The following is a 19,282-nucleotide window of genomic DNA, read 5'->3' as shown; positions in this document are numbered from 1 at the left end:
AACAATTGGAGCGGGAGGAGCTGGGAAGTGGGAAATGTTAAAAGTGGCTGTGGTTGTGGTGTAACTTATTTTACGTCTGTAGTTTATCAATCTCCCAGGACAGGAGGAGTTTTTGAATGGTCTGGTGTGGTTGTTGATGTTGCGGCGGGCGTCTATGCCATCTTTGTTAGCTGAGATCAGGGCTCCTCCTCTCTCTGGGAGTAAAGCTACTTAGTGATATGTACTACACTGCCTCACAATGTAGCCTCTGTTCCTGTCATTACAGCTAGACCCGGTAGCTCCACTAGCAGCCTGCCACTGAAATGAGATTCTTACCTCTACTCACCCTCCACACGGTCTTGTTCACCAGAAGTTGTGCACTGTGGTGTAAGACTCAGGCATAGGACTCAAGAGCTGCAAGCTTCAATACAGTCAGTATTTCGTATTCCATCGATAATCAAGTTTGCTGATATATGGGTCAGAGTTAGCGATCCACAACAGGCCATAGCCTAGATGTTGGCTTTGACCAAAAAGGGAGGATGCATTCTGTAAGCTTTTCCGGTCCTTAATTTCATGGGGGAGTAGCCTATCTTCCTATTTTCCACTTGGATTGAGCAGTATTGCTCCGTAATTACGCAACCCTTTGTGATTTAAAAAAGGGTTGGGCATCCTTGGCCAGCATCTGCAACATCCTTTTTCCTGGAGATCAAAAGAGTTTCGGCAGGTGCAGTTAGAGTGTCCACTCTGCGCCAGCCTCCTGATTTAAATCCCTCAGCCTAGTAACATAATATCTCTACTTTGACACTGCTGGGGTGTTCTCCTCACCCCTCATTCAACAGGCCTTGTTCCATGGCTTTGTTCCAACAGGCCTTGTTCCATGGCTTTGTTCCAACAGGCCTTGTTCCATGGCTTTGTTCCAACAGGCCTTGTTCCATGGCTTTGTTCCAACAGGCCTTGTTCCATGGCTTTGTTCCAACAGGCCTTGTTCCATGGCTTTGTTCCAACAGGCCTTGTTCCATGGCTTTGTTCCAACAGGCCTTGTTCCATGGCTTTGTTCCAACAGGCCTTGTTCCATGGCTGGTGACTCTTGTTCCAACAGGCCTTGTTCCATTGGCTTTGTTCCAACAGGCCTTGTTCCATGGCTTTGTTCCAAGAACAGGCCTTGTTCCATGGCTTTGTTCCAACAGGCCTTGTTCCATGGTTTTGTTCCAACAGGCCTTGTTCCATGGCTTTGTTCCAACAGGCCTTGTTCCATGGCTTTGTTCCAACAGGCCTTGTTCCATGGCTTTGTTCCAACAGGCCTTGTTCCATGGCTTTGTTCCAACAGGCCTTGTTCCATGGCTTTGTTCCAACAGGCCTTGTTCCATGGCTTTGTTCCAACAGGCCTTGTTCCATGGCTTTGTTCCAACAGGCCTTGTTCCATGGCTTTGTTCCAACAGGCCTTGTTCCATGGCTGGTGACTCTTGGAGGCTGCAAGACTGCTGCTGTTGTACCATTCTCATTCATTCATTCATTCTCTCTCTCTCTCTCTCTCTCTACCCATCTCTCTCTCTCTCTCTCTCTCTCTCTCTCTCTCTCTCTCTCTCTCTCTCTCTCTCTCTCTCTCTCTCTCTCTCTCTCTCTCTCTCTCTCTCTCTCTCTCTCTTCTCTCTCTCTACCTCTACCCATACCCATCTCTCTCTCTCCCTCTACCCATCTCTCTCTCTCTCTCTCTCTCTCTCTCTCTCTCTCTCTCTCTCTCTCTCTCTCTCTCTCTCTCTCTCTCTCTCTCTCTCTCACTCTCTCTCTCTACCTCTACCCATCTCTCTCTCTCTCTCTCTCTCTCTCTCTCTCTCTCTCTCTCTCTCTCTCTCTCTCTCTCTCTCTCTCTCTCTCTCTCTCTCTCAAATTCAAATTCAAAATTTCAAATTCAATTCAAGCTGCTTTATTGGCATGAAAAACATTGTGTCAATATTGCCAAAGCAACAATGTATACAATATACATTGTAACAAAATTATAAATGATAGTAAATAATAATATAAAATGGTATTAAATAATAATACAAAATTAAATACAAAAATAATAACAATAAAATGGTAACAGTCAATAGTAGAAATGTAATAAATATAAAATCAAATTATGGAAAATGAAACCATAACTAACTTATAACTAAATAACGGTCATCTTCTTCTTTATATCAGTACTACAACTACAATCATCATTACTACGACAACTACTACCATCACTAAACTGTTATCACTACCATTACCACCCATATTTGGAATGATAAACATTAATAATTATAGTAATAACAATAATAGTAATAATAAGTAAGTTACTGTTTACAATGCAGATGTTATTATTCAGTGCCCCTCAGGCTATGGCAGGAAAATACATATTTGGCTGCAAGAGGAGCCATTGCTCCTTCGCCCATGAGTATTCTTAGTTTTTCCTCTGGGTTCAATTTGTAAAAATGTGGAATATATGTAGTCATTTCTGTGAATAATGAATCTCTTTGTGAGGAATATTTATCACAGTAAAGGAGAAAGTGCATCTCTGTCTCTACCTCCCCTGTAATGCAGTGACCACAAACACGCTCCTCTTTGGGTAGCCATGTCTTTTTATGTCTGCCGGTTTCTATTGCCAAATGGTGATCACTCAGCCTGTACTTGGTAAGGATCTGTTTCTGCTTCGTATCTCTGACAGAGTAGAGATAATCAGCCAATTCATAATCTCTGTTTAGGGTCAGATAGCAATTTAGTCGGCTTTGGGATTTTGTTTCATTTTTCCAGTATTGTAAATATGATTCCTTTGATTGGTTCTCTCTCTCTTTCTCTCTCTACCCATCTCTCTCTCTCTCTCTCTCTCTCTCTCTCTCTCTCTCTCTCTCTCTCTCTCTCTCTCTCTCTCTCTCTCTCTCTCTCTCTCTCTCTCTCTCTCTCTCTCTCTCTCTCTCTCTCTCTCTCTCTCTCACTCTCTCTCTCTCTCTCCCTCTACCCATTTCTCTCTCTCTCTCTCTCTCTCTCTCTCTCTCTCTCTCTCTCTCTCTCTCTCTCTCTCTCTCTCTCTCTCTCTCTCTACCCATCTCCCTCTCTCTACCCATCTCTCTCTCTCTCTCTCTCTCTCTCTCTCTCTCTCTCTCTCTCTCTCTCTCTTTCTCTACCCATCTCTCTCTTTCCCTCTCTCTCTCTACCCATCTCTCTCTCTCTCTCTCTCTCTCTCTCTCTCTACCCATCTCTCTCTCTCTAACCATCTCTCTCTCTCTAACCATCCTCTCTCTCTCTCTTTCTCTCTCTCTCTCTCTCTCTTTCTACCCATCTCTCTCTCTCTCCCCATCTCTCTCTCTCTCTCTCTCTCTCTCTCTCTCTCTCTCTCTCTCTCTCTCTCTCTCTCTCTCTCTCTCTCTCTCTCTCTACCCATCTCTCTCTCTCTCTCCCCATCTCTCTCTCTCTCCCCATCTCTCTCTCTCTCTCTCTCTCTCTCTCTCTCTCTCTCTCTCTCTCTCTCTCTCTCTCTCTCTCTCTCTCTCTCTCTCTCTCTCTCTCTCATCCCACCTCTCTCTCTGCTCCACTGCTTTAATATTTTCAGCGTGGTAGTCTTAAGATTGGGACAAGGGGATTTCAGAAAGCAGGACAGGCCTGCTAGCCGCCCGGCCCGTCGGGGTTGACAGACATACAACACTCACTTTGTGTTGCACCAACGGGTCAACACTGGGGGGCTAGATTATTGGCTCACTATTTCTCTCCTTCCTTTGTCATCTTATTCCCTCCTCTCTGACTCCTTCACACTACGCTGGGGGTTATTTGTATGTATCTATTGATTTTCAGGGATGGAGATGCAGACATATTCCGGTACAGTCCTAGTGTGGTGAATTACGCCACATTTCCAAAAATGTCAATTACAGACTAATGTTTCTGTAATTCGCCCTATAAAATGCAGCAAGTTGAAATTCTGCAGAATATGTGACTGCAAGACCTTAGTCTGCATCCATGAAGAGTCCCAGACAGGAAAGACCATGAGCCATGGGGTAAATGTGAGCCACAGTCAGCGAAGTGCGTAATGAAATGAATACAGCTGTGGACTGTGGGAATGGGACCCCTTTTCCTCCTCACACATTCCTCTGTGCAGAGTCAGATTTCTCTTCAGACTTCTGCCACTCTGGCCCTCTCTCAATCTGCCTGTTTGGACAGACCAGACATGTCCTCATCATTGTACAAACATGGCATGACAGTAAAGAGAAAGGGGGTCGCTTTACGATACGAGGACACCACCCTGCTTTGTCTCTTTCTACCTTCCTCTTTTCTCCTTCTCTCCATAAAAGTGTATTCCTGTCCTGTCATCTACAGTGAATAGACCCCTGCCCTCTCTCTCCTGGTCATACTTCCTCTCTCCTCTCCCCTGTTCTCCTGTCTTGCACTCCTCTCTCCCGCCTGTGTCCTCCAACCTGGCTCCCTTTCCCCCTGGCCTTGTGGCAGAAAGAGTCAGGCATCTGGAGCTCCCTACCCAACCAGGCCTGGAGGGGATTGCAAACACGGGGCCTGCCTTGGTGGGGAGCTGGGGGAGAGGAGGAGGGGATGGAGGGCGGAGGGTGGAGGCCAGCCAGCCCTCTCCTCTCTCCATCCCTGCACAGAACAAAAGCCCCCATTGTAGGAAAATGAATACCAGACCTCAGCATGCAGAAGATTCCTTTGCTTCTAAAAAAAGAAAGAAGGGAATTAAGTCTACAATAGTTACATAACCGAGAAAGAGAAATAGGCCACGGCTCCCTCAATACCATAAGAAAAGTTGTATAATAGATATGGGTGTAGTACATGCTGTCGTGGATTCAAGGCGGTATTCGATGAAAACCGGCAGCCGAGTTCCTGGAAAATTGCACCTTGATATCATGCTTGTGTTTGTGTTTAACACTATGCAAATTTCTTTCGTTGAATAGTTTTACTAAATGTGTTAGAATCTATTCTCATTTGTAAAAGGTCAAGAAATGCAAACAGGTTTTAGAGTTCATCCTAAAAATGGTATTCTCTCCTCACTACCAGATCAGTTCTGACTGAAGAATGCGAGGTGCTGAAAAGCCAAGTGCACTTTCTGCAGGTAAGAGTTGGGTTTGATTCCAATCAAAATACCAGAGAGGTTGCTATTTTGGAAATTCACACTATTGTTCCAGTTTAAATGTTGGTCTTTGCTCTCAGAAAATATACTGCACTTGCAGTACCCTATGTGCTTGGACTGAGGTACAGAATACACAGAAGACTTGTAAGTAAAAAGGTCCGTTCTTCTCTGTCAGCGTTTTCTTTGGGATGTCCTTCAATAAGCCTTCAACAGCTTACACCTCGTGTCTGAGCTATAGACAAGGCCATGAAAAATAGAATATAATATGTGAAAGACCCCACAGAGAGAACAGAGCCTTTCGCTCCTCCAAAAACCGAGAGCTGGCTGCTACCGACACGTACAGCCGCCTGGTTAACACAGCGAGAACCAATGTGACCTGTTGTTGACCTAGGACAGTCATCACCAAGCCACCCCTCAGATGGACTTGATTACCTTCAGCCTTCAACCGCTGTTGGCAATCTGCATATTATTCCTTGTGTACGCCCAGTCTGCAAAGCCTCAATCTAAGGTTACTGCTGAGGCCAAAGGCACTAAGTCTTTCCAGGGATCTGGCCAAACACACTGCTGCACAAGATTGATCCTCTTTCAATCAGTCCAAGTTCCTACTGTACTGAGTAGTCTAGTCTCTATACTCTGGTGCTGGGCTGGCTGCCCCTCTGTCCTGCTCCTCTGGCACTGAAGGAGAGAGAATGGAACACCAGATGTAGGTGTTCCCTGCCCAACAGATGGGGAAGCCAGTAAGTTTTAAGTTCCTCGGCATACACATCACAGACAAACTGAATTGATCCACCCACACCCACACAGACAGCATCGTGAAGAAGGCGCAGCAGCGCCTCTTCAACCTCAGGAGGCTGAAGAAATTTGGCTTGTCACCAAAAGCACTCACAAACTTCTACAGATGCACAATCGAGAGCATCCTTTCGGGTATCACCGCTTGGTACGGCAACTTCTCCGCCCACAACCGTATCACCGGGGGCAAACTACCTGCCCTCCATGACACCTACACCACCCGATGTCACAGGAAGGCCATAAAGATCATCAAGGACAACAACCACCCGAGCCACTGCCTGTTCACCCCGCTATCATCCAGAAGGCGAGGTCAGTACAGGTGCATCAAAGCTGGGACCGAGAGACTGAAAAACAGCTTCTATCTCATGGCCATCAGACTGTTAAACAGCCACCACTAACATTGAGTGGCTGCTGCCAACACACTGATTCAACTCCAGCCACTTTACTAATGGGAATTGATGGGAATTGATGTAAAATATATTACTAGCCACTTTAAACAATGCTACTTAATATAACTTAATATACTTAATATAACCTACATTATTCATCTCATATGTATACGTATATACCGTACTCTATATCATCTACTGCATCTTTATGTAATACATGTATCACTAGCCACTTTAAACTATGCCACTTTGTTTACATACCCTACATTACTCATCTCATATGTATATACTGTACTCAATACCATCTGCTGCATCTTGCCTATGCCGCTCTGTACCATCACTCATTCATATATCTTTATGTACATATTCTTTGTTCTTTATCCCTTTACACTTGTGTGTATAAGGTAGTAGTTTTGGAATTGTTAGTTAGATTACTCGTTGGTTATTACTGCATTGTCGGAACTAGAAGCACAAACATTTTGCTACACTCGCATTAACATCTGCTAACCATGTGTATGTGACAAATACATTTGATTTGATTTTGATCTTTTTATGTGCCGTGTCACACATCTCCAACCCGCGTCTCCTGAGATGTAGGGACTAGGATGGGATTGCACCGTGTCTGTTAGGGATGTTTCTGTTTCTGCTATACTAGCATTTTTGTAGTATGTAAAGTGCAATTCAAAGGCATAATGAACCGAAGCAAAATGCTTAGCCAGTGTAAAGGAGATTTTCAGGTGAATAAAAAAGATAGCGGTCGTAGATAATATCAATCAAAAGTCCATCTGGTTTATTACAAGAATTCAGCAAAGAAAATGTCTAAAGGCCTCCTCTGAGAAGGCCCTTCTATATTAATCACATAGCACTGAATGTTCTGTAAACGATTTGATTTGATTTGATGTGAAATGCCATCCCAAGAGACTTGTAGGAAGTCACAACCTCAGCTGCTATAGAATCACATAGTGTCACAGAGACATTATCAGTGTGACCTCAGCTCAGTCTGGCGTCAAACTTTAACCATCACATTCAACACTGGCAGACGTTTACTGATACTGTCAGTTAAACAGGTCAAAGGTAGGAACATCAGTACTTCGTTGCAACAGATAATTATAGACTGATATACAGGAAAATAACAAGGTAAAAGTAAACATGTCATCCCCCATGAATGATGCAGCACCCACCCTTGGGCCAATCTGTGTAATTTTGTAAATTATGCATCTCTATGGCAAGACACATATGTGAGGATTGGCGCTGGAGACGAGAAGCAAGTACAGGGAGTTTAATAAACATTTAATAAACAACAGACATGAAACAGGAATAGCGTCTGGACAGGGGAAAAATGATGGCATCAATGCTGACACAGGGAACAAACTGAGGAGCAGACTGAAATAGAGGGGGTAATCAACAAAGTAATGGAGTCCAGGTGAGTCCAATATTGCGCAGCTGTGCGTAATGATGGTGACAGATGTGCGTAATGAAGAGTAGCCTGGCGCCCTGGAGCGCCAGACAGGGAGAGATATCACATGTGATTACTATAGCGCATCCGATATAAATGTTCTTGCATATGTTGAGTCGTGACGGTGTTTGCAACATGTTTACTGAATTTTGTTACAATACAAATATCCTAGACTGATTTATATGCATTTATGTGCCAGACCACGCCCACGTGAATGTTCATGGTCAATAGCAGCCATATTGTTTTAGGTACTAGTCTGGAAAATATTGCGCTGGACCTCTATGGACCTTTGTCCATAGCTTTTTAAGTTTTCTTCAGAAAATTCAAAATGGCGGAAAATCCATCATGGCAGAACTTGTGGGTCCCTGACGCAAATGTGTTCCTTATGAGGTGCTTTTACACCTGCATTGTTTGCTGTTTGGGGTTTTAGGCTGGGTTTCTGTACAGCACTTTGAGATATCAGCTGATGTACGAAGGGCTATATAAATAAATTTGATTTGATTTTGATTTGATGAGGTGAGGGACCTACAGTATTCACTGAATTTCATAACTTTAGGTGAAACGGGGTGAGAGGTGTGACCTTTCAAAGTTTGCCATTTGGCCAATCAGTGAAATTTTGTAAATGCCGGAGATCTATGGCAAGTTTAGTCAAAATACATTTTGGCTGAGATATAACAGTGTGACTAATGTATGAATGTACTAACGGGCGGAGAGAGATCCACAATTTCCTTGTGGACAATTAATCAAATAATTTCCCATTACAGCAAGAAACATAGTCTAGTCAGCCAGAACCAAGCCAGGGTACTGTATGATCTCATTCACATTTAGCATGCAGCAATCAATCATCCAGTTTTACAAACATAGGTATAATGTCCCATTTCCTCAAATGGGGATTGTTGGAATTCATTGATAGACTTGGTCGTGGACCAGGAAAGGAATCGGCAATTTTAGCAGTCAGGCAGTCCACGGTAATGACTAAATTACCGCAATATCTCATTATTGTCAAGCTTTGGAAGTTTATAGACTAGTAGGCATGGTCCCAAATAGAGCCCATATAACACTGCTTTAAGTAGGAGAAAGAATAGACTGAGAAGGAGGTGTGGAGAGTTATCATTTTACCACAGTGAAAAAAATAGTCTGTTTTATTTTCAGAGTAAAAGGGCAGCCGTTTCTGCGAAGCAAAGTTTGGGTTTTGAGTCAACACTCCATTGAGAAGCAGTGGGCTGTGTAGCTCCCAGTCCCCATCCCAAATATCACCCTATTCCTCCAATAGGCCCTGGTCAAAAGTAGTGCACTACATAGGGAAAAGAGTGACATTAGGGATGCAGAACCAGTCTGGTATTCCGTCTCCCTTGGTAGCAGCCTGCGCCAGGATAGTCTAACCACCCTTCCATCAGTCAGACCTCACATCTAAAATTAATACCCTCCTCTGTAACTAGATCACTCTCCACTTCTGTTTGTTTGCATTTCAAAAAACCAAGACGATCAGCTGGCAGCGCTAGGCACCCCTCCGTTAGCTACACAGTGGGGAGTCGAGACGAGGCATAGCTCCATGGTATGCCAGTGGCAGACAGTGAGACTTTACGTAAATACCTCAAAGCAAATAGCAGGGCTTGTGGGTGGGTGGGTGGGACTCCTAGCTAATGATCATCCATTACCAGTGGTATTGGAAAACCAGGACAGATATGACCCGGCTGCCAGCGGAGAAAAGAGCCTGGTGGTTGGAGCTGTGGTTTATGTTCTGAGTCTGGATATAGATGTAAAAAGAGAGTCCAAATCCGCATGGAACGAACACTGCTGCTGCTGAATCGTTTCGTCGCTCACGTCTTAACATCCCCTCCCGTCTCCCACCATCTTCCTTATTTCTCATTTGTCAGCTGTGTCGTTGGGGTACATGACTCCAACTCACCAGTAGCTGGCTCCGGTATTTGACCTGTTCTGTGGTGTTTTGTCTTGTCTGTGATTCGCTTATTGCAGGAGAGTGTAGAACAGGAACACCGGACACAGTGTGATGTCACTGAGGCTCCAGAGCCAACTGTAACAGGTGGGTGATACAGTTACAGTACAGTCATACAGTATTAGGGTGGGAAAATTACTATACCTTTACCAGCATTCCCAGATTTTCCCAAAATCCTGGTTGGAACATTCCTGGAATCAAAATTCAGGAATCATCTAACTGGGATTTCTGAAAAACCTGGACATTTTGGGAAAGCATTTTGCAGCCTAACAGTAATATACTTTCCTGGTCCACATAACTGATCTGTATTGAGTCAGCTGAACATCAGAGCTCAGAGTTAATAGAGGTGACTGTACTCTGATTCATAATGGTTTCATGAGTTCTGGTGTCTTCAGTAACCTGTGAACTACACTGCACTGACAATGACTATCGCTCCCTTTGGAGGTATAAATTGGTAGCTTGACGACTCACACTAAATTATTTCGCTGATCTGTTGTTTGCTACATACTTTAGTCTGAGACTGCCATCATTGAAGCTGTTTGTGGTGGCGAGGGGCACGAGGGGTGTTGTACAAAACAAAGTCATTAGTGATTGGATTGTCTCTAACCAATAGGAGTATCAAAGCCAATGATCAATTTTCAAACCACCACTTTACCCACGTGTGTTCTGGCTCTGGCCCAACCCATCAGTTTCTGGACCAATCAGACGGCCCCGAACGGGTTCTCATTCGGTGAAGGGTCAGGAGTTACTCAGATCCAGACTCATTGCAGAGAAGAAACTAATGTCCGTGGGCGTGGCGTAGCGTTTGGCCGGAGCAAGGAGTCTGTAGCCAGGCAAATAAATTGGTAACATGTGTCCTAAGTCTTTTGACGTTAGTATTTTATTAGGAACCCCATTAGCTACTGCTAAAGCAGCAGTTACTCTTCATGGGGTCCACACAAAACACACAACGTTACATAATACAGAACATTAATAGACAAATAACAAGGACAGAACGACATACATTTATTCAATGAACACTTCCTAAAAAAACACTTACCAAAAAAACTTCCTAAAAAAAACAGTTTGTTGCTTTTCTTTCTTGTATTGAACTGACGTAAATGACTGACATGTTCTCCTATATCTGGAACAAAATCAGATCAATTGATCCTCACCACCATCTAGTGGTTTATTGTTGCAAAAATACTTTTTACTTCTCCTTTTTTCCAGTGTTGTCAAGTTCTCATCTGCTACAAATATTGAAAAACATTGCACACAAATAATTGGGTGAAAAATATTATGGTTAATATATGTCACTTTAGAATGGTAATTGAACTACATCACTCTGTCAACAGGTGTAACCTCTCAATGTTCCGTTATCTTGGGCTTTGGATCCTGGTGCTTATTTCAAACAGGCCTACCAGGCTGTCAGTCTTCTCACCATTTCCAATCTGTCTGACTGCCGCAGAATAATATTGTAGAAATGTGAGTGATTTTCTCCTGTTGTTGGTTGATTTGCAGTGCTGAAGGAGGAGAGGAGAGCCATCCAGTTGGATCTGAAGAAGCAGAGCCTCAGCTTCACCTACTGTCCCTCCTCCACTGTGGAAACAAGCCTGCAGAGCAGATCCGGGTTGGCCTCTCTAGTCTGCTCTATACTCTCCTTTCCAACAGATCCAAAATACCTGTTTTACCACTTCTATGGATTTACAGGCTTTCAGGGGCTCGGATAACATGCATACTTCCCAGACAAGGGCCTAAATTCATTCAGATCAAGCACTAACCAGCGATAGCCGACACCCGCAAAGCTGATGTTTTGGTGGTGTCGGAGGTAGGAAACTGCGTTGGGAGTCGTCAAATTGGTGAGCAGCTCCTCTTTGTCTTGAAGCCACACCCATCCCACTCGCGTTAAAAGTTTAGAATGAGAAAGTGTAGACTATATACAGTTGAAGTCGGAAGTTTACATACACCTTAGCTAAATACATTTAAACTCAGTTTTTCACAATTTAATCTTAGGTCAGTTAGGATCACCACTTTATTTTAAGAATGTGAAATGTCAGAATAATAGTAGAGAGGATTATTTATTTCAGCTTTTATTTCTTTCATCACATTCCCAGTGGGTCAGAAGTTTACATACACTTATTTAGTATTTGGTAGCATTGCCTTTAAATTGTTTAACTTGGATCAAACGTTTCGGGTAGCCTTCCACAAGCTTCCCACAAAAAGTTGGGTGAGTTTTGGCCCATTCCTCCTGACAGAGCTGGTGTAACTAAGTCAGGTTTGTAAGGCCTCCTTGCTCACACACGCCTTTTCAGTCCTGCCTACAAATGTTCTATAGGATTGAGGTCAGGGCTTTGTGATGGCCACTCCAATACCTTGACTTTGTTGTCCTTAAGCCATTTTGCCACAACTTTGGAAGTATGCTTGGGGTCATTGTCCATTTGGAAGACCTATTTGCGACCAAGCTTTAAATTCCTGACTGATGTCTTGAGATGTTGCTTCAATAATCTTCCATCCTATTATGCCATTTATTTTGTGAAGTGCACCAGTCCCTCCTGCAGCAAAGCACACCCACAACACGATGCTGCCACCCCTGTGTTTCACGGTTGGGATGCTGTTTTTCGGCTTGCAAGCCCCCCCCCCCTTTTTCCTCCAAACATAACGATGGTCATTATGGTCAAACAGTTCTATTTTTGTTTCATCAGATCAGAGGACATTTTTCCAAAAAGTACGATCTTTGTCCCCCTGTGCAGTTGTAAACCGTAGTCTGGCTTTTTTATGGCGGTTTTGGAGTAGTGGCTTCTTCCATGCTGAGCAGCCTTTCAGGTTATGTCGATATAGGACTTGTTTTACTGTGGATAAAGATACTTTTGTACCTGTTTCCTCCAGCATCTTCACAAGGTCCTTTGGGATTGATTTTCACTTTTCGCACCAAAGTACGTTCATCTCTAGGAGACAGAACGCGTCTCCTTCCTGAGCAGTGTGACGGCTGCGTGGTCCCATGGTGTTTATACTTGCGTACTATTGTTTGTACAGATGAACATAGTACCTTCAGGCATTTGAAAAAAATGGCTCCCAAGGATGAACCTGACTTGTGGAGGTCTACAATTTATTTTCTGAGGTGTTGGCTGATTTCCTTTGATTTTCCCATGATGTCAAGCAGAGGCACTGAGTTTGAAGGTAGGCTTTGAAATACATCCCAGGTACACATCCAATTGACTGAAATTATGTCAATTAGCCTATCCGAAGCTTCTAAAGCCATGACATAATTTTCTGGAATTTTCAAGCTGTTTAAAGGCACAGTCAACTTAGTGAATGTAAACTTCTGGCCCACTGGAGTTGTGATACAGTGAATTATAAGTGAAATAATCTGTCTGTAGACAATTATTGGAAAAATTACTTGTTTCATGCACAAAGTAGATTTCCTAACCGACTTGCCAAAACTATAGTTTGTTTACAAGTAAACTTCTGACATCAACTGTATATAAAGATAATGACGCTCAAATTGAATATCATTCAACAAAATAATTAGGATTTCTATCAGCCTAATTGAGGTATAGATTACGTCTCACATTCCAATGTTTGAATTTGTTAACAAGGCTGCATGGGATTTCTAATAATGCGACTCTGCAGCCAATGGCAATGTCCGCTTTAGGTATAATGCTGGGAGCCGCTTGTGGATTTGAGCTCTCTGACACCATCAAAACAACCTCTGACACCATCAAAACAACCTCTATGCGGGTGTCGGCTAGCGCGGATCTGATAGAATCTAGCCCAAGGTCATCACTTACAGTATCGGGTGAAAGTATTTACGGTAGCTAATTGCAACCTAGTTGATCTTTGCTGTCATGAATGGTTTTAATGGCAATGTTGTTATTCCCAGGTCGATTGGATGGACAGGTTTGTCTGCGGATGAGACACAGAGACACTTGACCCCTGTGGTGGCCCCCAGACTGCATCCTCCACATACCAGGCCCAGTCCACCACTAGTAGTACATCTAGTAAGGAGGACTACTCCATTAGACAGGATGAAAGGCCAACCATGCAGCTCACCCAACACCAGAGTATCCAGCCCTCTCCAAACCTCTGAACATAAACATCCAAGGACTCAAAGCCAGAGCTCTGAGGCTTCCCACCCCTGCAACAGAGAACCAATCACCACCACTCAAGCCAGGGACAGCTACCTACCGCCCCTGGTCCCCTCTGCTAGCACAGTAACCACCCATGGATCCCACCTCAACCCTGCCTCAGAACAGAGAATAAAGGGCAGAACTTGCAGGCCTAGTGGTCAGCCTGTGACTGTGAGAGCTCAAAGACATGATGACTCATGGTCAGACTCAGTGAACAGCTGGCCCTTGTTGTTCCCTGGTGGACACAGTCCTCTAGGCTCCTCCACACAGCCTCTGGGGAGCAAAGGGAGCTGTGAGCAGATGAGCCCTGTATGCATGTTCCACCCTGTTCCCCCCGCAGTGCAGAGGCCAGCCAGCAGAGGGCCGAGTGGGGCCAGGCACCTGTGTCTGCCGCAGCAGGGGGGCAGTCTGGTTAGCTCCTCGTAAACTGAACTCTTTACAACAGAATAAGAGGATAGTGAGTCTCTGATACTGTCATGTATGTTCTACCTGCAGTCTGGTCCTAAAAGGTTACAAGTCTCTCATCAGAGGTCAATAATACTCATACTTGTAAAAGGGATGTCGTAATCTCTTTAAAATAAAGTAATACAGTAACCCTAGTCTTCCACAATGAGCCAAGAGACACAGGGATGTTATATTGTCCTTTTCTAGAGACTGATAGAAGACCTGAAAGTGAACACATGACACAAATATGGTTGGATGCTTTCGAAATGTGTCAAATTTGATCTACCTAATTTAACCATTTAATGAATGTATTTTGAAGTAAATAAATGCGACTGTATTTGGATAAATAAATGTTCATATGCCTGTAATACATGGTTTATTAACTGTTCAGAAAGACAAAACACAAATGGGACATGAACCACACTTGAGTGATCTTTAAAATAGAGTTTATTTACCATTTGTAATGGCACAGTTTACGATATACAGCTGACATGACTAAGACAATTCAATGGATTTTGGCCCTAAGGTTCAAGAGACATGGTTAGGTATATATGAGAAAGTACCAGTACTGTGTTCATTTCATTTGTGCTTTATTCTCCACTATGATAGGATTGACATTGGCATAACATTGTGTCTTCTCTGCTGACATGTTGACACAGCAGCTTGTGCAGACCACTGTAAAGGCCTTATTTCAAAATGGAAGTTTGTATTGTTAAATATGTTATAAACACAAATGACTTGATTTAAAGTGCTGAAAAAAACGTGTAAAAACATGTTTATGAGTTAGAAATTCAAGAGATCTCCTCGGTGATCGTAGAAAACCAGAGTAGATAAATCACAGTTTTAGTACAGTAGAGGCCAGGTATCAGTTTTCAGAACGGGTAACGTATTCATTTCTTACATCCCATATATAGATGACTTATGACAAAGATTTCTAAATGAGATGAAAAACAAATGTCCAAAAAATATGAATATTAATCTAATGTGTCCTTGAGTGTACATTTTTCACTACCTGCTTATATTAATTTTGAAGGAAAGATCTCACCAGATGCCAAGTCCATCAAATAATAATCCCAGTGCAAAAAGGGAAGAATAAGATAAGATTCTTACTCTGAATATGAGACATTTGGTTGAACCCATTCCTTATTGTCCAATTAGTTTATATTCTAAAACACTTCCCCAATACATTGATCTTTTGATCTAATGTCATATTTATTGCAGTTACAATGTTACCGATTTTGGCGTTTGATTTCTGTCATCTTTTTTTGCCTTATATGCACATGTAGAATACTCCATCAAATTGAAAAGGCCAGTCTCTTTACACAACGGAATTTACAGTACAGTCGCTACATTGTAACCAGATGTCGCTGCAGTATAGTACCACGGTATGGCTTAATACTATTGGCATTATTACTATGTAAAATGGATTAATACTGTTATTATATACTTTCCCCAACCGTCATGTACCTCCAACAGAACATACTGTAAAATGCACATTTCAAGTTTCAACCCAAGCTTTTGTTTGGCAATACTTTTGATATCAGCTGGCTTTTAGAACACGATAAAGGTAGTGTCACTGAACATGGATGATTCAATTGTGACAAAATATATATATTTTTTAGTTAAAAAAAAACAAAAGATCTCTTAAAAGGTAGATTGTGTTTTGTTACATGACAAAATTGATAGTTACTGATTGATTAGAATTACATGACATCAATACTGACACTATCCTGATCTAAGAACAGTACTCAGTAGTAAGGTATCGACTACACACAAATACATATTACACTTAACACCGGCTACTTTTACTACAAGAAAAAATCCTGCCTACCCCCAAATAAAAACAAATAAACACACAAACACCAGTTTTTACATGACTGTACAAGTATCTGATAAAGGAAGAGTTCGGTGGACAGCAGAGACCAAACGGTTGCAATAGCATGGTGGTTATCCTTAACTTACTAGCTACTGTAGCTAATAAATAATAGGACTACAAGTCAACAGTTTAACAGTAACAGGAGAAAGAAGAAATAAAAGTCCTAGAGGACTCCCTGGAAGTATCCAGAGGCAACCTGACCTGAGCCGGCATGTCTAGAATAATCATACACCATTTCATTCTGTTATCAAATACTGTCATCAGGGCCATTATATACTAACCCACTTTAGCTCAACCATTTACACCAGCTGTAAACTCCTTATTACCAAAATGATATGTATCCACAGTGTATAGAACACATCAGTTAAAACCATCATCATTATTAATATCCTGTGCTATTCCAGGACCACTCCTACTCTGCTTTAAAACAGGTTGATTCGTGTGGCCGTACTGTGCATCTGTCAGCATCAAAGGAGAACACACTAGTCTGTTGTCATCTGAAGTAAAGCTTGAGTCTGTTGGGCTGCATCTAACCTACTGGTGTGCTTTTTGTGTTAGTTCAAATAACCAACGAATTTGGGAACGTCCCAAATGGCACCCTATTCCCTTTATAGTGCACTACTTTTGACCAAAGCCCTAGTGCCCTACATAGGCAATAAGAGGCCAATTGGAACCAAATATTTTCACCACTAAGTAACTACCTACTCCCCTGAGTGTCTGGATAGCTAACTGTCATGACACTTTTAACACTGAGAAACTGAAGTAAAATTGAAGGAGAACAACCCAGTCATATATTCGACAGCAGAAACTGGATTTCTGCAGTCTGACAAAGATGTTGAATATTATATTCAGTGACGTACTGGTTAAAGAAGAAATAAAACATCTGAAGTTTCACTAAGATGCGATGCTCTAGCACTTAAGCAGCTGCATTTCCAGACTACCTCTCCATCAGTGCAGGCCAGGCAAGGACCCAGTGGATTCACAATGTCACCAGACAGTGCCTCAATACAACACAGATGCAACGTAACAGAGCGGAGACGAATGCATTGAATTGGATAGAGAAATGGGACTTCTTGACAATTGTCAATTCCAGCTATCTGTGCGAGCACAACCCCACAGCATCCTGCCACAAAGTGACTGAAATACATCTCCCTCCCACTCCAACCCCCTAAAATAAATCAATTACCAATAAAAATCAAGTCATGGATGAGGAATGGTAAACATTACTGTTATTTCTTAAGATAGTGTAGCTTCTTTACAAAATAAACATGTCTTCCTTATAATTATTTACTATGTTACTTTACAATAATGAAAGATAAAGTAAGATAATTATATTGACAGAACGATACAACTACATATAAACTACATAATTCAGTAACTGATTTTTTTTTTTTTATCTTGTGGAGACAAACTCCATCTCCAGGCCAACCAATGGCTTCTCTCCTTCCTGTTTCCACATCCAATCACATCACTACTTGGCTCAGAGCTTTAAAACGCCTGTAAATACACATATTTTCCTCTGCAAAGACACCTGCTGATGCAAGTCTCTCAGTTTTGAAAAAGTTAACAAAGACACATACTCCAGCTATGCCACCGAGATATTAAAGTTCATGCATGTTTAACATGTTTTTGGTAACATGCCTTGTTGGAGCAAATCCTACTTGTGAGTAACAGAGGCTATGACGCAACACCACTGTGTCCTCCCTCCTTGTTATGCTACAGATGTAGGACCTTCATTTGATCACTCTGTTGTGGCATGATTATTTTCCTGGTGTTAAAAAATGGGTCAAATTAAGAGCCTACATCTGTAGCTGCTTCTGTCGTCAATGAAACGTTCCCTTCACAAGTGAGATGCCACATCTTGAGATGCATTTCCCACGGAAATACCTGGAAGACTAAAAGAGAGATGGCACTTTATTGTACTCAGTTGCATCCATCCACCCATTTGTTTTTGTGTGTGAACATGTTATGGTTGTCTTTTTCTTAGCTCCCTCTTTTATGTAAAGCCTACCATAATCAAATAAAATGTACTCAGGTATTGAACTTGGTCAGTAAGTAGTAAATCATTTTGGGACCCTGAGAATGGGCATGGGGAAATCATGGGCGTCAGTCAGGGTAGGTGTTCAGAAAGCTGGAGACCAACACTGTGTGTGTTTGGGGAGTTGGTGCTGTAATGTATGTTAGTTGTTTACAACATTGGAAGTAGAATGGCTTTACTGTGTTGTTCAAATAAAATATTTAGGAGTAGCTAAATAGCCACTGGCTTACTCCAATATGAGTTGTTCTGGGTAACCCTAAAGCAGCATACGTAACAGTCTGAGTAGTGGAGACTATCATGTATTAGAGGGTACTGAGAGCCTAAAGCTATACCGTAGAGAAAACAACAGAAGGGAAGGATCAGTCCCTAGAGTGGTGCCATGTGTCTACACTGACCAAAAGAACATTTGGTCTCCAGCTTTAAAACCGCCAGCACTGTCGCTAGAAAAGTTGCCAATTCCGAGTGGATTTCTTTACAGTGTGTATTTCTACTTCAACTCCTGCATAATATGAAGAAGAAAACAAATAACGTGTTTACAAGAAACTGCATTGTGAAATGATGTTGAAACAAGAAATACAATTCTTTTGGATGATGACCAATTTCTCTAGAGGTTAGAAATAATAAGCCCTTACAATATGTAAAGGTCTCCAGCGAGCGGGTTTTCCCCACAGTGCGGTGGGAAAGGGTGAGGGGTGGTTGGGAGGGGGCTGGAGCTGGCCCAGGGGGGGCCTCTATGCGCTGGGGGTAGTGTTGTGTGCTGTGGAGCCGTTGCTGCCCTGGATGGTGAGGCTGATCTCATCCCTCTTCTCATCCTCCTTCTCCTTCAGCTCCTCTTTCAGGGGACGTACCTCCACTTCTGCCTCTGAGACTGGGGCGGCGTAGTGGCCTATCCGGTGCTCACTCAGGGCCGGGCCCCACTTTATGTCCGCCTTGCATGAATTCTTCAACCGCTGTAAGGGGTAAAGGTTCAGAGGTCAATGTGATGGGAGGGACAGGTTTATTATTTATTGCTAATTCGAGGCAGGTAAAGTAGGTGAGAAAGTTCTGGAATAACATAACACAAAATTGGGTTCTCTTTTACTATCCTTCATTTCTTTCAGTTCAAAGACCTTCGGCAACATGTGCCATTCAACAGAAAAAAAACACTTCCACTACTAGT

General features: G+C 42.7%; 2 protein-coding genes across 7 annotated transcripts in view; one reads left to right on the top strand and one right to left on the bottom strand.

Annotated features, from left to right (window-relative positions):
• LOC124041858 overlaps positions 1 to 14,569 on the top strand; it is a 33,009-nt gene extending 18,440 nt beyond the window's left edge. For all 3 annotated transcript variants that reach the window (XM_046359939.1, XM_046359936.1, XM_046359938.1), the window contains 4 exons: positions 4,996 to 5,050; positions 9,680 to 9,746; positions 11,160 to 11,268; positions 13,519 to 14,569. In XM_046359939.1, the coding sequence (XP_046215895.1) occupies positions 4,996 to 5,050; positions 9,680 to 9,746; positions 11,160 to 11,268; positions 13,519 to 14,191 (904 nt within the window). In that variant the 3' untranslated portion in view covers positions 14,192 to 14,569. The remainder of the gene's footprint in view (positions 1 to 4,995; positions 5,051 to 9,679; positions 9,747 to 11,159; positions 11,269 to 13,518) is intronic.
• A 69-nt stretch (positions 14,570 to 14,638) lies between these two features.
• The window catches only part of LOC124041856 (sodium- and chloride-dependent glycine transporter 1-like), a 96,590-nt gene continuing 91,946 nt past the window's right edge, over positions 14,639 to 19,282 (bottom strand). For all 4 annotated transcript variants that reach the window (XM_046359930.1, XM_046359931.1, XM_046359932.1 and 1 more), the window contains one exon: positions 14,639 to 19,073. In XM_046359930.1, the coding sequence (XP_046215886.1) occupies positions 18,855 to 19,073 (219 nt within the window). In that variant the 3' untranslated portion in view covers positions 14,639 to 18,854. The remainder of the gene's footprint in view (positions 19,074 to 19,282) is intronic.

This window comes from Oncorhynchus gorbuscha, linkage group LG08 (genome assembly GCF_021184085.1).
Source record: "Oncorhynchus gorbuscha isolate QuinsamMale2020 ecotype Even-year linkage group LG08, OgorEven_v1.0, whole genome shotgun sequence".
NCBI classification, from domain to species: Eukaryota; Metazoa; Chordata; class Actinopteri; order Salmoniformes; family Salmonidae; genus Oncorhynchus; species Oncorhynchus gorbuscha.
This window is presented reverse-complemented; position numbering and strand designations above follow the sequence as displayed.